Genomic DNA, 16,732 nt, shown 5'->3' with positions numbered 1-16,732 from the left:
TAAGGCCCCTTTTTTCAAAATTATGTCACTGTGCCGAGGGAATGTTTGCTTCTCACATTCATTTCTTCTTCTTCTTCTTGAAAAATCCTAATGATTTTAATAGGTAAGAATCCAATTATATACTACAGATATTAAATCATGATTCCAACAAAATAGTCTGGAACAAGTGACAGAAAGTAATAGAGAAGGAGATTCTTTTTATATATTTGGCAACATGCCCAGCTATTGTAAATTGGCCATAGTTTCATTAGAGGCAATCTGCCAGTTCCCATGCTGGTGTACCTCAGTTGTAGCTCTGCTGAAGTCATAAGGCCAGAGAGAGAGAGAGAGGGAGAGACTGTATAGCTTCGTGGTTAGAGACCTATCCCAGATGCAGTAGACCAAGTATCCAGTAACTCTGCTCTGCTTCCTCTCTAATATTTTAGCTAGATTGCATCAGCTTACAGAGGATAGACTTAGGGAGCCCCAAATCAGCCTGTCTGCTGGTCCAAGCTGAACAGGTCTTTTGTGAACACCAATGGAGCCAGATTCTGCAATTTAGGCAGCTAAATTGGCAGTTAGGTGCCCAAGTCCTTTCTTGTATCCAGCATGTTTTGTCTATTTAACACACACAAACTATATCCAGCTTCTCTGTTTCTCTCTCTCTGAATTTACTATACTTATAATACACATTGTACAGCCTGGACTAGGGCTCTCTTTACATTCATGCTACTGATCAGATTAACTTCATATGCTGTTTCAATTTACTTTTAATATAAATGTTAATGTGTTTTCTCTCGTCCTCCAGGTTATAGTTTTCCTGAATAAATGCCAATGAAAAATCAAACCACACTGACTGAATTTATTCTCCTGGGACTTTCCAGTGACCCACAGTTGCAGATTTTCCTCTTCCTGGTGTTTTTAGTTATTTACCTAATCACTGTGGCTGGTAACATAGTGATCATGGTGGTGATAAGGGCTGATTCTCACCTTCACACTCCTATGTACTTCTTCCTCTTCCATTTATCCTTTGTTGATATCTGCTATTCCTCAGTCACAGTGCCTAACATGCTGAAGAACTTCCTAGCAGCACACAAAACTATTTCTGTCAATGGCTGCATTGCTCAGATGTTCTTCATCCTCCTCTCAGGTGGTGCTGAAATTCTCATTCTCTCAGCCATGGCTTATGACCGCTACGCTGCCATCTGTGACCCATTGCGTTACATGGAGAGAATGAGCAAAGGGATCTGTGTTCAGCTGGTGAGTGGTGCATGGGCAATAAGTTTAGTCCATGCCCTGCTTAACACTGTTTTTACCTTCAAGTTGCATTTCTGTGGACCCAATCAAATCAGCCATTTCAGCTGTGAGCTCCCTCCTCTGTTACAATTGTCCTGCACTGACACCCTCACCAATCGAGTGGTGCTTTTTACTTCTGTTGTGATATTTGCATCAAGCTCCTTCCTCCTCACCCTGATCTCCTACATTCACATTATCTCCACCATCCTGAGAATACGCTGTGCAGAGGGCAGGCGTAAAGCCTTCTCCACCTGCAGCTCCCACCTGATTGTGGTTGGCTTATTCTACCTGACAGGTTTTCTCCAGTACACAAAGCCCAGCTCGGTCTCCTCTGTGGTGCTGGATGAAATATTCTCCATTGAGTACTGCATCTTGACTCCCATGTTAAATCCTATGATCTACAGCCTGAAAAACAAGGAGGTGAAAACAGCTGTAGGGAAAATGTTAAGGAAATTCAAACTTCTCAAGTAGTGTCAATTTTATTTAAAAAAAAAAAGTACACAGAACTGTGGATAACACATGTTTGGGAGATTCTCTGTTCAGGTATCTGCCACTTTGGGCCAAAGCCTCAGCTGATCTAAATCAGTGTGGCTCCATTGAACTCAGCAGGCCACATCCCCTTTGGGTAGAAGAGACACTGGAGCAAAGGGGACAGGATCCTGGGTCTCCATCTAGGGTGGGTGCTAGAAGCCCCAGGATTTAGAGCCATTCATGCACTCTCTCTCTCTCTTTAGGTCAATATCTCTTTTAATCTGACCCACTGACTTCAATTGAGCTATGGCCAATTTATACCACTTGAGGATCTGGCGAGTTCTATGAAAAGAACATCTTTGTCTATTGCATTGTATAGTTCTTCTAGAGTATTTTGATGATAACCCTATTTAATATCTGTAGTATCTTATAGGATTCATCCCTATTAATGTCTCTGAGTGTGATCCCCAGCGTGGCCAAGATGCACAAAGAAATTAAGGTTCTATTAGGTGAGATTGAGAGAGACACATATCAGGTATCCAATATCACAATGGTTAAGGAACCCACATGGGAGGAAGCAGATCCCTTTTAAAAATCTTTCTCCTTATCAGGCACTTGAAGAGGTTCTGCTATGTCACTAACTGCTAGGATAAAAGTTTAGGGGTTTCTTCCACCTAATTCCTTCCTCTTTTCTCCCCTCTGTCACCATGGTTTCTTGCCAACTTAGGTGGGGTTAGAGACTTCCCAGCTGAGAATCCCAAGGCAAAGGAGGTGCCTGCCCACAGAGGAGATAGGGACTGAACTCCTGTGATAGCTGCAGGGTTCAGAACACAATCCCCTGCTTGACCTTTCCCATTGGCTAAAGAACCATCTGTCATATTAACTTTTTAAAATCCCATTCTTAGGTGCCTTTGTCTCCCCTTTCACTGTGTAGGGAGCCTGGCCGCGCAACTCAGGCTCTGGAAACTAAGTGATTAAAAAAAGTCACCTAAAAGTTATCCACTACAATGCTCAGCATTAGAACAGCTACGTCCCTTTGTGAATCTAACTCTGGGTGTAAATCCACCTCGTTCCATCGATTTAATGGTGCTATGTGGATTTACATGAACTGGGAATCTGGCCCATAGTGTCCATATTCTAAAGTGATTTTACATTCCTCAAATTTCCCTCACCGTTGAGTTGGAAAGACCAGGGTATCATTGAGTGTCCACTTAAATCCTAAACATAATAGGAAGTGCTGTTGTCACTATGCACCCCAGTGAAATTCACCCTTAGATGCAGCACTACAGCTGGTGGAAAGCAGCGTAACTCCACTGAAAGAAACAGGGCTACACCAATATATGTCAGCTGAGGACCTTGCCTCGGCGAATGAAGTTAAGATTCAGAATCAACCTTTTGTCAAATTCGGACTTAGAGAGATATCGTCTCAGGTAAATGAAGAGCCAACCAGCAGGCTGGGCTTTTCAAAAGAGTTTAGGCAAGTTAGGTGCCCTACTGCTATTGAATTGGAAAAATGTAGTCCCAGTGACATGCCCAAGGTCAGTCAGAAAGTCGGTGGAGAGGAAGATATTGAAGTCTGATCTCTTCCATCCCTCTTTCTGCCTTGGATCATGCAATCATCCATGTGCCCGCTGGAAGTCCCATATCTCTTCCCATCTCAGTATGCACTCCCTGTCCCCATTAAGAAAGATACCACCCTCTCCTCCTGGTTTCACAGGGAGAATTTCTTCTTTCACATGCTTCACAAAAAATGAATAGAGCTGGTTGAAAATGGGAAAATTTTCATGAAAAAAAATCATGTCCCTCTTTCTCATCAAAATTCATGACTTTTGCAACCTACTCATTGAATAGAAAATGGCATGATTTAGCTACTCTCACCTCCTGCTTTTGCAGGGTGTGTCACTCTGTTGGACTGTAAATTCTTTAGAACAGGAATGATGACCACTTCTATGTGTGTTAGTTCTGGTCAAAAGTTTTTCCCATGTTTGGAAAATAAAATTTGAAAGTGTTGTTTCATCAAGATAGAAATTTTCTATGGAAAAAACGGAATTTTGAAGAAATATATTTTTTTTTTTGGGGCGAGGGGAGCATTCAATTTCAATTTGACATCCCAAAATGAAATGAAAGCGTTCGTTTCAAAATGTCCAATTAAAATGAAAACTTTCATTTTGAATTGATATTTTCACTTACATTGACAATAAAATGACTCATGTCAAGCTCATTGTACACAAAAATATCCACTCAATATGTAAGTTTTCATTTTAAATGGACACTTCAAGAGGAAATATTTTGTTACAATCAAATTTAAAGATGAAATGTTTAGACATCTAAACCTTTTAGAATTTTTCATCTCATAACATTTTGACATTTCACCTTTTTGGACACTGTTGGGAGTAAACAAAATATCAAAATATGGAGCTTCCTGGGTGATGGAAATTTCTGTATCATCTCTAATATTTGTACACTGCCAAGTATAACAAGGAACTAATTTCATGGATTCAAAGGCCAGAAGGGACCCCTGTGATCCCTAGTCTGTCCTCCTGTATCACACAGGCCAAATGTATTTATTTATATATATAAAATAAAGAAGTGGTTTCTCCAGTATCTCAGTCTATTATATTTAAGCTCTCTGGGTCATAGACTCTCTTTAATTTCATCTTAAGCACAGAGACTAGTATTTTGTTGGTGCTTAATGGACGATTGATAGTAATAATCTTCTGTAATTTGGGGAAAACAACCTCACAGATGAAGTGAAGAGTTTAATACATGTTGTAATAATTTGGCTTAGAAACTTATCCTCATTATGAGTTCAACTGTTAAAAGTATGTGACAGTTCATCAGATGTCACAGTAGCCTCTAATAGCAAATGGTGATACATTGGTATATCTGAAAGTGTTGTTACATTAAGATTTTTGAAGAAAAATATTTCATTTTTTTGTTATGGGGGGAAGATTCCATTTCAATTTGACGTCTCATTATGAAATGAATTTTTTGTTTCAAAATGTCCAATTGAATTGAAAACTTGCATTTTGAATTGATATTATCACTTAAATTGACAAAAAAACTCAAGCTCGTAAATAAAAAATGTCATTAGATATGAAAGTTTTCATTTGAAATGGACACTTCAAGAGGAAATGTTTTGTTACAATCAAATTTAAAAAATGAAATGTTTAGACATTTCTTCATCCAAACTTTTTAGAATTTTTCATCTCATGAAAATTTTGACATTTAATCTTTTTGGCCCCTGTTGGGATTAATGAAATGTCAAAATATGGATCTTCCTGTGTAATGGAAATTTCTGTATCATCTCAAATATTTGTACACTTCCAAGTATAACAAGGAAATAATTTCATAGATTCAAAGGCCAGAAGGGACCAGTGTGATCTCCTAGTCTGACTTCCTGTATAATACAGTCCAGATTATATATATATGTGTGTATAAAATAAAGAAGTGGTTTCTCCAGTGTCTCAGTCTATTATATTTAAGCTCTCTGGGTCATAGACTCCCTTTAATTTCATTTTAAGCATAGAGACCAGTATTTTGTTGGTGCTTAATGGACGATTGATGTGTTCGAAAGGTTGCCTCTTTCACCAACGGAAGTGGCTCAATACAAGATATTAGCTCACCTATCTTGTCACTCAGATAGATAGATTAGGTAGATGCTGATGGAGGGATAGATGCCACACAGAGAGGAACAAAGAGAAATAATGCTGATAGTGTACTGTGACATAACATATTATACAATCCAAAATTATATATAGCAATCATATGAGGAAATGTTCAGAAATGTATGGGTTAGTTTCTGATCTCTTAAAAAAGGCATAGACACATGTTATACATTAGTCAGTTAAATGTTAGCGGTGAATGTTGGCCTTGAGTTATATGTGAACTCATCCTGATTTCTCTGAATGCTTTGACAAATAATTGGGATGGGCAATTTCTTTTGCCATGGGGTTACACATGACCTGCTGATGGTGCATATAGATGGCAACCACATTGAATGGGTGAATAGGTTTTTCTATCTGGGTACTTGTTTGACTGCATGAGTTTCTATATCTGAAGAAGTCACACATCTGAAGGGTCTTGTGCCAATGACATTTCGGCACCTTCAAAAGCGTCTGTTTGGGAGGCAGAATGTCTATGTGAAAACTAAGAGACAATTCAATATGGTAGTGATGGCAACCCTGTTAAACGGAGCAGAAACATATTCATTAGAAACAGCTGAGAAGAGGAAATAAAACAGTTTTCAGTGTCAAAAGTTATGCCATATCCTTGACATCCATAGATTTGATTTTGTCACAAACAGGGAAATACTTAAATGATCTCAGCAAGTTGCAGTCTTGCATTAGTTGAGAAGAAGACAACTGCAATGGTGGGGGTATGCACAATGTTCAGAAGACAGTATGGTTTTACAGAAGGTTCAAAGAGCTGAGGTAGAAGGAAGTAGAGCACAAGTGCAACCATGAATGAGATTGAAAGATGCAATTCTGTGGGATTTCAGAAACCTAAATCATTCCATCCTGACTCTTTTGAAATGAAGAAGACTTGCAAAGGACCATTCAAGATGGAAACCCATCCTACGTGCCACCATGGCTGCGTTAGAGCCAAGTGTTTTTGCTGCTGTTGTTTTGCTTTTTTAAATTCAGCAGCACAACAACTTAAGAGAGACTGAGGGTATGTCTACACTACGAAATTAGGTCCAATTTCTAGAAGCCGGTTTTATAGATATCGGTTTTATACAGTCGATTGTGTGTGTCCCCACATAAAATGCTCTAAGTGCATGAAGTCGGTGGACCGCGTCCACAGTACCGAGGCTAGCGTCGACTTCTGGAGCATTGCACTGTTGGTAGCTATCCCACAGTTCCCGCAGTCTCCGCCACCCATTGGAATTCTGGGTTGAGATCCCAATGCCTGATGATGCAAAAACAGTGTCGCGGGGGGTTCTGGGTACATGTCGTCAGGCTCCTCCCCCTCCATCAGAGCAATGTCAGACAATCGATTCACGCCTTTTTACCTGGGTTACCTGTACAAACAACATACCATGGCAAGCATGGAGCCCGCTCAGCTCAGCTCACCATCACCATATGTCATCTGGGTGCCGGCATACGTGGTACTGCATTGCTACACAGCAGCACCTAATTGCCTTTTGGCAGTGGACGGTGCACTATGACTGGTAGCCGTCATTGGCTATCTGGGTGCTGGCAGACGTGGGGCTGCATTGCTACACAGCAGCAACTCCTTGCCTTTTGGCAGTGGATGGTGTTTTACGACTGGTATCCGTCCTCGTCGTACTCCTCCGTGAGTTCACCCGGGAAAGTTCTTCAGCAGATTCCTCTAAGAAATACTGAACCAAACTCTCTACTCTGGGCATCTGATTCTTGACGATGATGGCTATCAGTCGTAGTACATCATTTTCTGCCAAGCACCCAGAAGATGCCGATGGCTATCAGTCATGCTGCACCATCTGCTGCCAGCTTTTTAAGATGTAAAAAATAGATGGACCAGATTTGTTCTGTATTCATTTGCTTCCCCCTCCCTCCGTGAAATCAATGGCATGCTAAACCCAGGGTTTTGAGCTCAATCTTTGGGGGGGCCATTCTGTGTGACAGTTGTTTGTGTTTCTCCCTGATGCACAGCCACCTTTGTTGATTTTAATTCCCTGTACCTGTACGCCATGTCGTAACTTGCCCCTCCCTCCCTCCGTCAGACACTAGTTTCATGCCTTTTTTAAGACCACACACCATAGCACTGGGATCATGGAGTCCACTTAGATCACTGTGGAAATTATGAGCACTATGAACACCATGCACATTGTCCTGGAGTATATGCAGAGCCAGGACATGCCAAAGCAAAACCAGGACCAGCCGAGGAGGCAATTGCAGCGCGGCGATAAGAGTGATGAGGAAATTGACATGGACATAGACTTCTCACAAGGTACAGGCCCCAGCAATGTGCAAATCATGGTGTTACTGGGGCAGGTTCATGGCGTGGAACGCCGATTCTGGGCCTGGGAAACAAGCACAGACTGGTGGGAATGCATCGTGTTGCAGGTGTGGGACGATTCCCAGTGGCTGCAAAACTTTCTCATGCGTAAAGGCACTTTCATGGAACTTTGTGACTTGCTTTCCCCTGCCCTGAAGCACCAGAATACCAGGATGAGAGCAGCCCTCACAGTTGAGAAGCGAGCGGTGATAGCCCTGTGGAAGCTTGCAATGCCACACAGCTACCGGTAAGTCGGGAATCAATTTGGAGTGGGCAAATCTACGGTGGGGGCTGCTGTGATCCAAGTTGCCAGGGCAATCAAAGACCTGGTGATATCAAGGGTAGTGACTCTGGGAAAGTCATAGTGGATGGCTTTGCTGCAATGGGATTCCCATACTGTGGTGGGGCGATAGACGGAACCCATATCCCTATCTTGTCACCGGAGCACCAAGCCACCAAGTACATAAACCGCAAGGGGTACTTTTCAATGCTGCTGCAAGCCCTGGTGGATCACAAGGGACGTTTCGCCAACATCAACGTGGGATGGCTGGGAAAGGTACATGATGCTCGCGTCTTCAGGCACTCTGGTCTGTTTCGAAAGCTGAGAATGTTGAAATGCCTATCGTTATCCTTGGGAACCCAGCCTACCCCTTAATGCCATGGCTCATGAAGCCGTACACAGGCAGCCTGGACAGTAGTCGGGACCTGTTCAACTACAGGCTGAGCAAGTGCCGAATGGTGGTGGAATGTGCATTTGGACGTTTAAAAGCACGCTGGCGCAGCTTACTGACTTGGATAGACCTCAGCAAAACCAATATCCCCGTTGTTATTGCTGCTTGCTGTGCACTCCACAATATCTGTGAGAGTAAGGGGGAGACATTTATGGCGGGGTGAGAGGTTGAGGCAAATCGCCTGGCCACTGATTATGTGCAGCCAGACACCAGAGCGGTTAGAAGAGTACAGCAGGGCGCGGTGTGCATCAGAGAAGCTTTAAAAATAAGTTTTCTCACTGGCCAGGCTACGGTGTGAAACTTCTGTTTGTTTCTCCTTGATGAACCCTCTGCCTCTCCCCCCCGTTTCACTCTACTTCCCTATAAACCAACCACCCCATCCTCCCCTCCCCCCTTCAAGCACCACTTGCAGAGGCAATAAAGTCATTGTTACTTCTCATTCATGCATTCTTTATTAATTCATCACACAACTAGGGGGATAATTGCCAAGGTAGGCCGGGATGGGTGAGGGAGGATGGAAGGAAAAGGACACACTGCAGTTTAAAACTTTAAAACTTTAACACTTACTGAAGGCCAGCCTTCCGATGCTTGGGAAATCATCTGGGGTGGAATGACTGGGTGGCCGGAGGCCCCCCTCACAGTGTTCTTAGAAATCTGGGTGAAGAGGTAATGGGACTGGGGGAGGAGGGCTGTTGGTTACACAGGGGCTGTAGCGGTGGTCTCTGCTCCTGCTGCCTTTCCTGCAGCTCAACCATATACTGGAGCATATCAGTTTGATGCTCCAGCAGCAGGTGCATCGACTATTGCCTTCTGTCTGCAAGCTGACACCACCTATCATCTTCAGCCCACCACTTGCTATGTTCAGCCCATAATTCAGCCCACCACCTCTCCTCTCATTCATATTGTGCTTTTTTTGCACTTTGACATTGAATGCCTCGACATATTCTGTTGTGCTCATTCAGCATGGGAGGACATCTGGAGCTCTGTGAACATATAATCCCGATTCTGCCGTTTTCTCCTTCTAATCTTCACTAGCCTCTGTGAAGGAGAAACATTTGCAGCTGGTGGAGGAGAAGGGAGAGGTGGTTAAAAAAGACACCTTTTAGAGAACAATGGGTACACTCTTTCATGTTAAATTTTGCTGTTCACATTACACAGCACATGTGCTTTCATTACAAGGTCGCATTTTTCCTGTTATATTGAGGGCCTGCCAGTTTGGTGTGAGAGATCAAACACGCAGTGCCAGGCAACAGAATTTGGTTTGCAGGCAGCCATGGTAAGCCACAGTCTTTTGTCTTTTTTAACCTTCATAACATGTGGGAATGGTTTCAAACAGCAGCGCCCTCATTTCCCATACCAAGGACCTATTGGGTTGGCCATTTAAAATGGGTTTGCAATGTAAAAGGAGGGGCTGGGGTTTCCGGGTTAACATGCAGCACAAACCAAACGATCCCCCCCACCACACACACAATTCTCTGGGATGATCACTTCACCCCTCCCCCTCACCGCGTGGCTAACAGCGGGGAACATTTCTGTTCAGAAGAGCAGGAACGGGCACCTCTGAATGTCCCCTTAATAAAATCACCCCATTTCAACCACGTGACCATGAATGATATCACTCTCCTGAGGATAACAAAAAGAGATAAGCAATGTATGTTGTCTGCATGCCAGCAAACACCGGGACCATACGCTGCCATGCTTTGTTATGCAATGATTCCAGACTACATGCTACTGGCCTGGTGTGGTAAAGTGTCCTACCATGGCGGATGGGATAAGGCAGCCCTCCCCGGATACCTTTTGCAAAGGCTTTGGGAGTACACAAAGGAGAGCTTTCTGGCAATGTCCCTGGAGGATTTCCGCTCCATCCGCGTAAACGTTAACAGACTTCTCCAGTAGCTGTACTGGCCGCGATTCCCAGGGCAAATTAATCATTAATCATTAAACACGCTTGCTTTTAAACCATGTGTAATATTTATAAAGGTACACACACCAGAGGTCCCTTGTGTGCCCTCAGGGTCTGGGAGCACACCTTGGGTGAGTTCGGGGGTTACTGGTTCCAGGTCCAGGGTGATAAACATATCCTGGCTGTTGGGGAAACCAGTTTCTCCGCTTCCCTGCTGTGAGCTCTCTTCATTGTCTTCATCATCATCTTCCTCGTACCCTGAACCCGCTTCCCTGTTGCGTGTTTCTCCATTGATGGAGTCAAAGCACAGGGTTGGGGTAGTGGTGGCTCCACCCCCTAGAATTGCATGCACCTCCACGTAGAAGCGGCATGTTTGCGGCTCTGCCCCGGACCTTCCCTTTGCCTCTCTGGCTTTGTGGTAGGCTTGCCTTAGCTCCTTAATTTTCACGCGGCACTGCGGTGCATCCCTGTTAGGGTCTCTGTCCTTCACGGCTTTTGAGACCTTTTCTAATATTTTGCCATTTCATTTACTGCTACGGATTTCAGCTAGCACTGATTCGTCTCCCCATATGGTGAGCAGATTCCGTACCTCCCGTTCTGTCCATGCTGGAGCTTGTGATCCGCATAGGCCCACCCTCCTGCCAGGGGGCGGTGGGGAGCCACGAGGTCACCGGCCGGCCTGGGTCACGCCTCCGTCAGCAGGGAATTAGCGGTGGGGCGGCCACCAGCCAGAGTCTGTAGCGTGCCCCTCAGACAGGGGAGCGCCGGCAAAGGTCAGTAGCGTGCCCCTCAGGCAGGGGAGCGCTGGCAAGAGTCAGTAGCTTGCTCGGCCGGGTAGGGGAACGCAGGCCCACCCTACACCACTGCGTTCCAGCCCAGGGCCCTGACAGTAGCAGGACGAGGGTCCCGCCACTGGATCAGCGGGGCCCTTCAGCAATACAGACTCACCACGGGGCAGCTCTGTCCCTGGGCTACTTCCTACCCAATTGCTCGCCCGAATCCGTCTGGTCCTGTGAGTGCGTCGGGGTAGTCCACTGTTGGCAGCTCCAGCTCCCCCTCAGGCTCCTCCAGCTCCTCTGGGTACTCGGCTGCTGGCAGCTCCAGCTCCCCCTCCGGCTCCTCCAGTTCCTCTGCAGCAGGCAGTCCGGGCAGCCCCAGTCCGTCCTCCAGGTGAGGTTTCCACGGATCCAGGGCCTCCCCTGGCATGGCAGCAGGCTCTGAAGGGAGCAGCCCGTGGTCTGCGTCTGCCTCCCTCCCTGGTGCTGCCCTAACTGAGCTAAGGGCCCCGCCCTTTATACTTCCTGTTCCACCCCTCCCCTTCCGGGGGGTGGAGCGAGCTTGGGCTGGCCCCGCCCACTCAGGCTGAGGGACAGGCACTTTACCCTCAGGTTCGGAGGGCAGCCACCCTGGCTCCCTACAGGGAGGGATCGGTTGCTGGAGCTCTCTCTGCTCCCTTCTCCCTCCGTCCTTCCCTGGCCCTCCCCTGATGCTGCTTGCTGCTCTCCTTGTTGCTGCCGCTGCCGCTGCTGCTGCGTGAGTGAGTGAGTGTGGAGGGGGGGGCCTTGCCGGCCTGCCCCCCCCCCTCGCCCTCGCCTCCGGAGGGAGAAGCACCGGCCCCCCAACACCAACACCGATACCATCTGGGGGCCCACCTGCCTGCTTGCTTGCCTGCCTGGCCGGTTGCCCGGCCGGCTGACTGCCACTCGCTGCTGCTGTTGTTCCTGTGTGGGAGCCGCTGCCTCCGTCGCGGAGAGCGAAGAGACTGCGTCCCTGGTTCGAGAGATTGTGGAGGGGGTTGTTTGAGAACTGTGTTTCGAGTGACTTTGCCATCTTTACTCCTGGGGTGGTGGTGCCCCCGGTCGCGTTAGGAGTGCGGACGGACCTGAGCCTCTCGCTCGTGATTCCTCGGAGTGGAAGCCGTCGCTTGCCAGAAAACTCCGAGGTCGACTTGGGAGCCTGCTGTCCCGTCCCCCGTAGCGGACTGTTGAAGGGGGTGCGGGGGGAGTGCGGTGCCCCCCCTTCGTCCATCTGCTCCCCCTCTACCACCACCCCCACCGCCGACAGCTACTGACAACCCCTCCACCGCCCCGCGTGCCATCTGGACCTGCTTTTCGCCCCTCGGCGGGGCTGTTTGCTCCCCCCGCCATTTCCATCGTCCGGGACTGTTTACTTGCAGCAGTGAACGGCAGAGCCTGCGCTTCGCGAGCGCTGTGGGTGCACCTTTTCCCCAGCCCTGGACTTCTCCTGCCCCCCAACTACGTTTCGCTGGTGGGGTCCCCTCCCTGTAGCCCCCCTTTGTATTAGTTGGCCCTACCCTACCCCCCTCCTTTTGAGCCCCTTTGGTTTATTTTTTTGGTGCCCATTTCCCCCCCCCCTTGGTTCCTAGCCTGCTGGCTGTGTTCCCGGCCCTGTCCTTGGGCTGCGGCTGGCTGGAGTTTTTTTTTCCTCCTACCCCTCCTTGTCCTTGGGCTGCAGCTGGCTGGACATTCCATTCTGTTTCCAAGCCGCTGCTCCGGTGCACCCCCCCACCCTTCGCCCCCCCGCGCGCGCTTGTACCCCCCTTTTTGTTGCCCCCTCCCCTTTTGCACTGTTCACCCCCCCCTTTTACTGTTGTAGTCCCCTCCCCCGCCCCAGTGTAGTCGGGGGAGCCGGCTTTCTTTTTTTGGCACCTGTGTCCCACCCCTCTCTTTTTGCTCCTGTGTGCCCTCTCCATTGGCACCCTCCTCCCCAGCCTGCAGCCTAGCGGGGGGGAGTGGTTGCCTTTCCCTCGTTTTGTCTTTTGCCTAGAGGGGAGGAGCGGCTGCAGGTTGTAATGGCGGGGGACTCTGCCCCTGCCCCTGCCCCTGCCCCTGCCCCTGCCCCTGCCCTGTCGTCCCCGCCCACCTCAGTGGCCGGCCCCTCGGCTGGCCCTGTCCCGGATACCGCCGCTGCCACGGCTGCCCCCTCCACCGGCAGGAAGGGCCAAGGGAGGAAGAAGGGCAAGGGCCCCGCCCGTGGAGCTAGACCTCCTGCGGGCGGGGCTACGGTCCCCGCTGCGGCCCCGACACCGGCCGCGGCCCCTCCCTCTCCTGCCGTCCCTTCCACCAGCTCTGGTGGCGCTCCACCTCCGGCCCCCAGAGCATACGCCCAGGTGGCCGCCGCCTCTTTGCGTGCCGCCCAGTCGTCCGCCCCGACCGCCGCCTTTGGACCTGTCCCTGGTGACCACGGCCCCTTCCCCTCGCTGACTAGGAGGCATGGCGTCCGTTGCCATTTGGTGCCTGCCTCGCCCCACATTGAGACCTATGTGCGGGCGTTGGCGAGGGTGGTGGGGCCTACGGCCATCGTGGCGGCCTCCAAGATGTACGGGAAGGCCGTGTTCTTCCTGGCGTCGGTGGCCGCTGCGCAGGAGGCGGTGGAACGAGGCCTGGCGGTGGGAGGCGTGTTTGTGCCCTTGGAACCCCTGGAGGACCTGGGCGTACGGGTGCTCTTGACCTCCGTTCCGCCCTACCTCCCCAACGCCGCCCTGTTGCCGGCCCTCTCCACCCTGGGGAAGCCCATTTCTATTCTGAGCTCTCTCTCATTGGGCTGTAAGGACCCTGCCCTCCGGCACATCCTGTCTTTCCGCCGGCAGGTCCAGCTTCAGCTGCCACCGGCGGCGGGTGCCGGAGTGGCGCTCGAGGGGTCCTTCCTGGTGCCCTACCGGGGGGCCCATTATCGGGTCCACTATTCGACGGGGGAGGCCCGGTGCTTCCTCTGCCGGGCGCCGGGGCATGTCCGGAGGGACTGTCCCCTGGCCCGGCCTGGAGGGGCGTCTGTGACCCCCGGGGCCCGGGAGGGTGCCGGCCCTGTTATCGCCGGCAACCCTGGCGGTTCGGACACTGCTGCTGCCGCCGCCCCTCCTCCTTCTGCCGCGGTTCCCGCTCTGGCCGCGGAGACGGCCGGGCGGGCGGGCCTTGCCGTCGCCGACCCTGGATCGGCGGGGCATGTGGAGGAGAGGGCGGGGCAGCTTCCGCTGGCCGCGGGGAAGGGCCCGCCCCAGGGGGAGGTTTCCCTCCCCCCTGCTGTCCCTCCGACCCTGCCGCCCCAAGCCCCGAAGCCATCGCCCTTGCCCTCTGGCCCTGCCCCTGCTGACCGGCCCTCCACCTCCTCTTCCACCTCGGGGGGCTGGGTGACCGTCCGGGGGAAGCGCGGCGCCCGCAGGTCGCGGGCTCTCTCCCTCCCCTCTGATGAGGAGGGGGAGCAGGCCCCCCGAAAGATGCCGCGGGGGGCCGACGTTGTTAGTTCTGTTTCCACGCCCCCGGACGGTGCCCAGCAGGAGGTGCCGGCCATGGAGACCGTGGATGCCGTGGCAGCGGCTGGGGAAACTTCTGTCCCCTTTGTTGAGCCCACACCTGAGGAGGCTTCTGTAGCGGTTCTCCCGGCCCTTGCTCCGTCCGTGCCCCCCGCCGCCGCCGCCGATGCCGGGGCGGCCTTTGTCTCCGTGACTGGCGGGGAGGTCGCCGGGGCCGAGGGGACCGCTTTCGCCTCCATCTTCGATGAGATCGAGGCCCTGGGTCTGACCCCGGTTACCCAGGGGGAGGACGACCCTCCGCCAGCGGGCCCCGATCCGGGTGCTGACTTAGTCCCGCCCCCTTCTCCTGCTCCCGTTTCCTCGCCCCACTCTGCCACTCCCGACTTAGTCCTGGGAGAACCCTTAGCCCTACCTGCCAGCCCGGCCGCGACTACCATCTCGTGCACGGCCGCCGAGCCCCTCGGGGCGACAGCCGTTGCTGAGCGGCCGGTTCCTGCCCCCGATCCTGCCCCTTCTGCCGTCCCTGCCCCTGAGGCTTCCCCTGTCCCTGCTGCCTCCGTCCCCTCGGATGCTGACCTTGGCCGAGGGGAGCCGCAGTCTAGCGGCTTGGCAGCGGGAGATGGGGAGTCCGTTCCCGTCCCTGATCCTGTCCCCTCTCCTGCCCAAGTCCCTGTTCCCGCCTCGAGCCCCGCCCCTACTCCCGCCCTTGCCCCAGATCCTGTCCCCGAGGTGTCTCTTTCTGCCACCTCTGGGTTTACTGCCGCCCCCGAGGTTGTCGCATTTCCGTTGTCTGCAGACAACCCTCAGGGGGCGGTTTTCGTGTCTCCCCTTCCTGCCACTGTGGGGGCTGTGTTGTTCCCTCAGCCGCCCTCTCCTTTGCCGGGGATGGGGACGGGCTACCCAGTGCAGCAGCGCCGGAGCTCGGCCCCTTGTCTGTCCATTACTGTGGGCCGCGAGGACCCTTCAGGGGCCCCGCCGGAGGATGGCGGCGGCTTGGCCGCTGCCTCCCCCTCTGCGCTGCGGGATGAGCTGCGCCTCTTTCTATCGGAATCCCGTGGTTCCCAGGGTAGGGTGCAGCTCGCCCTTCAGCGCTGGGGGGACTTTCATCTCGTCCTCCGAGCCGTGAAGGCGCTTTTGGGGGAGGGGCGGGGGTCCGGTCGGCGGGACATCGCGGCCTATCGACGGGCCCGCAGATTCCGCGACTCCCTTTTGACCTTTGGAGTCGAAACCGGGATCTTGCGGGGCCCGCTGGGGGCCGATGGTCCCTCCGCCCGTGAGGATCTGCCCCAGCCCTCCACATGACAGCTACCACCTTTGCATCGTTGAACACCCGGGGCTGTAGGGTGGGTCTCCGCAGGAGCCAGGTGCTCTCCTTCCTTCGGGGGGGGGGTACTCTGTGATTTTTCTGCAGGAGACCCACACGGCTCCGGCCGTCGAGGCTAGCTGGCGGCTGGAGTGGGGAGATGGGGTTTATTTTAGCCACCTCAGCGCCCATTCGGCTGGGGTGGCCACCCTGTTCTCCCCAGGGCTGCGGCCTGAGGTGCTGGAGGTCGCCGAGGTCGTGCCAGGCCGCCTGCTGCACGTCCGGGCCCGTGTGGAGGGGCTGGTTCTGAACTTGGTCAACGTCTATGCCCCGACCACGGGCCTGGAACGAGTACCTTTCTATCAGCGGGCGGCGGCCTTCCTCGGCACTCTGGATTCTCGCGAGTGCCTGGTCCTGGGCGGGGACTTTAACACCACCCTCGAGGACCGGGACCGCTCCGGGCTTGAGAATTCCCAGGCAGCCGCGGGCGTCCTCAGGGAGATCATAGACCATCACTCCCTGGTGGACGTCTGGCGCGAACACCACCCGGACGACGACACCACCTTCACCTATGTCCGGGTGGAGGATGACCGGTCGCGCCACTCCCGGTTGGACCGCATTTATCTGTCCCGTTTTCATCTGGCGCGGGCCCATGCCTCCAGCGTCCGGCCGGCCCCGTTCTCGGATCACCACCTGGTGACCGTGACGGCCTCTCTCAGTTCCGAGCGGCCGGGGCCGGCCTATTGGCATTTTAATAATAGTTTGCTGGAGGACGTGGGCTTCGTGGCGTCCTTCCG

At 51.8% G+C, this 16,732-nt stretch overlaps 1 protein-coding gene across 2 annotated transcripts; it reads left to right on the top strand.

Moving 5' to 3' along the window:
• The first annotated feature begins 807 nt into the window (after window positions 1–807).
• Window positions 808–5,412, top strand: LOC117887643 (olfactory receptor 1009-like). 2 transcript variants are annotated; one of them, XM_034790293.1, is made up of 2 exons: window positions 808–1,718; window positions 5,397–5,412. In XM_034790293.1, exons 1-2 carry the CDS (start codon window positions 808–810, stop codon window positions 5,410–5,412), a joined length of 927 nt encoding a protein of 308 aa, XP_034646184.1. The 2 variants fall into 2 exon arrangements, with proteins under 2 accessions (XP_034646184.1, XP_034646183.1); XM_034790292.1 differs by lacking the exon at window positions 5,397–5,412 and having other exon boundaries at window positions 808–1,746.
• Window positions 5,413–16,732: the final 11,320 nt, after the last annotated feature.

This window comes from Trachemys scripta, chromosome 14 (assembly GCF_013100865.1).
Source record: "Trachemys scripta elegans isolate TJP31775 chromosome 14, CAS_Tse_1.0, whole genome shotgun sequence".
NCBI classification, from domain to species: Eukaryota; Metazoa; Chordata; order Testudines; family Emydidae; genus Trachemys; species Trachemys scripta.
This window is presented reverse-complemented; position numbering and strand designations above follow the sequence as displayed.

What these genes read in the sequence shown, in the direction of transcription:
- LOC117887643 (XM_034790292.1), top strand. Translation starts at nt 808, where the DNA reads ATGCCAATGAAAAATCAAACCACACTGACTGAATTTATTCTCCTGGGA.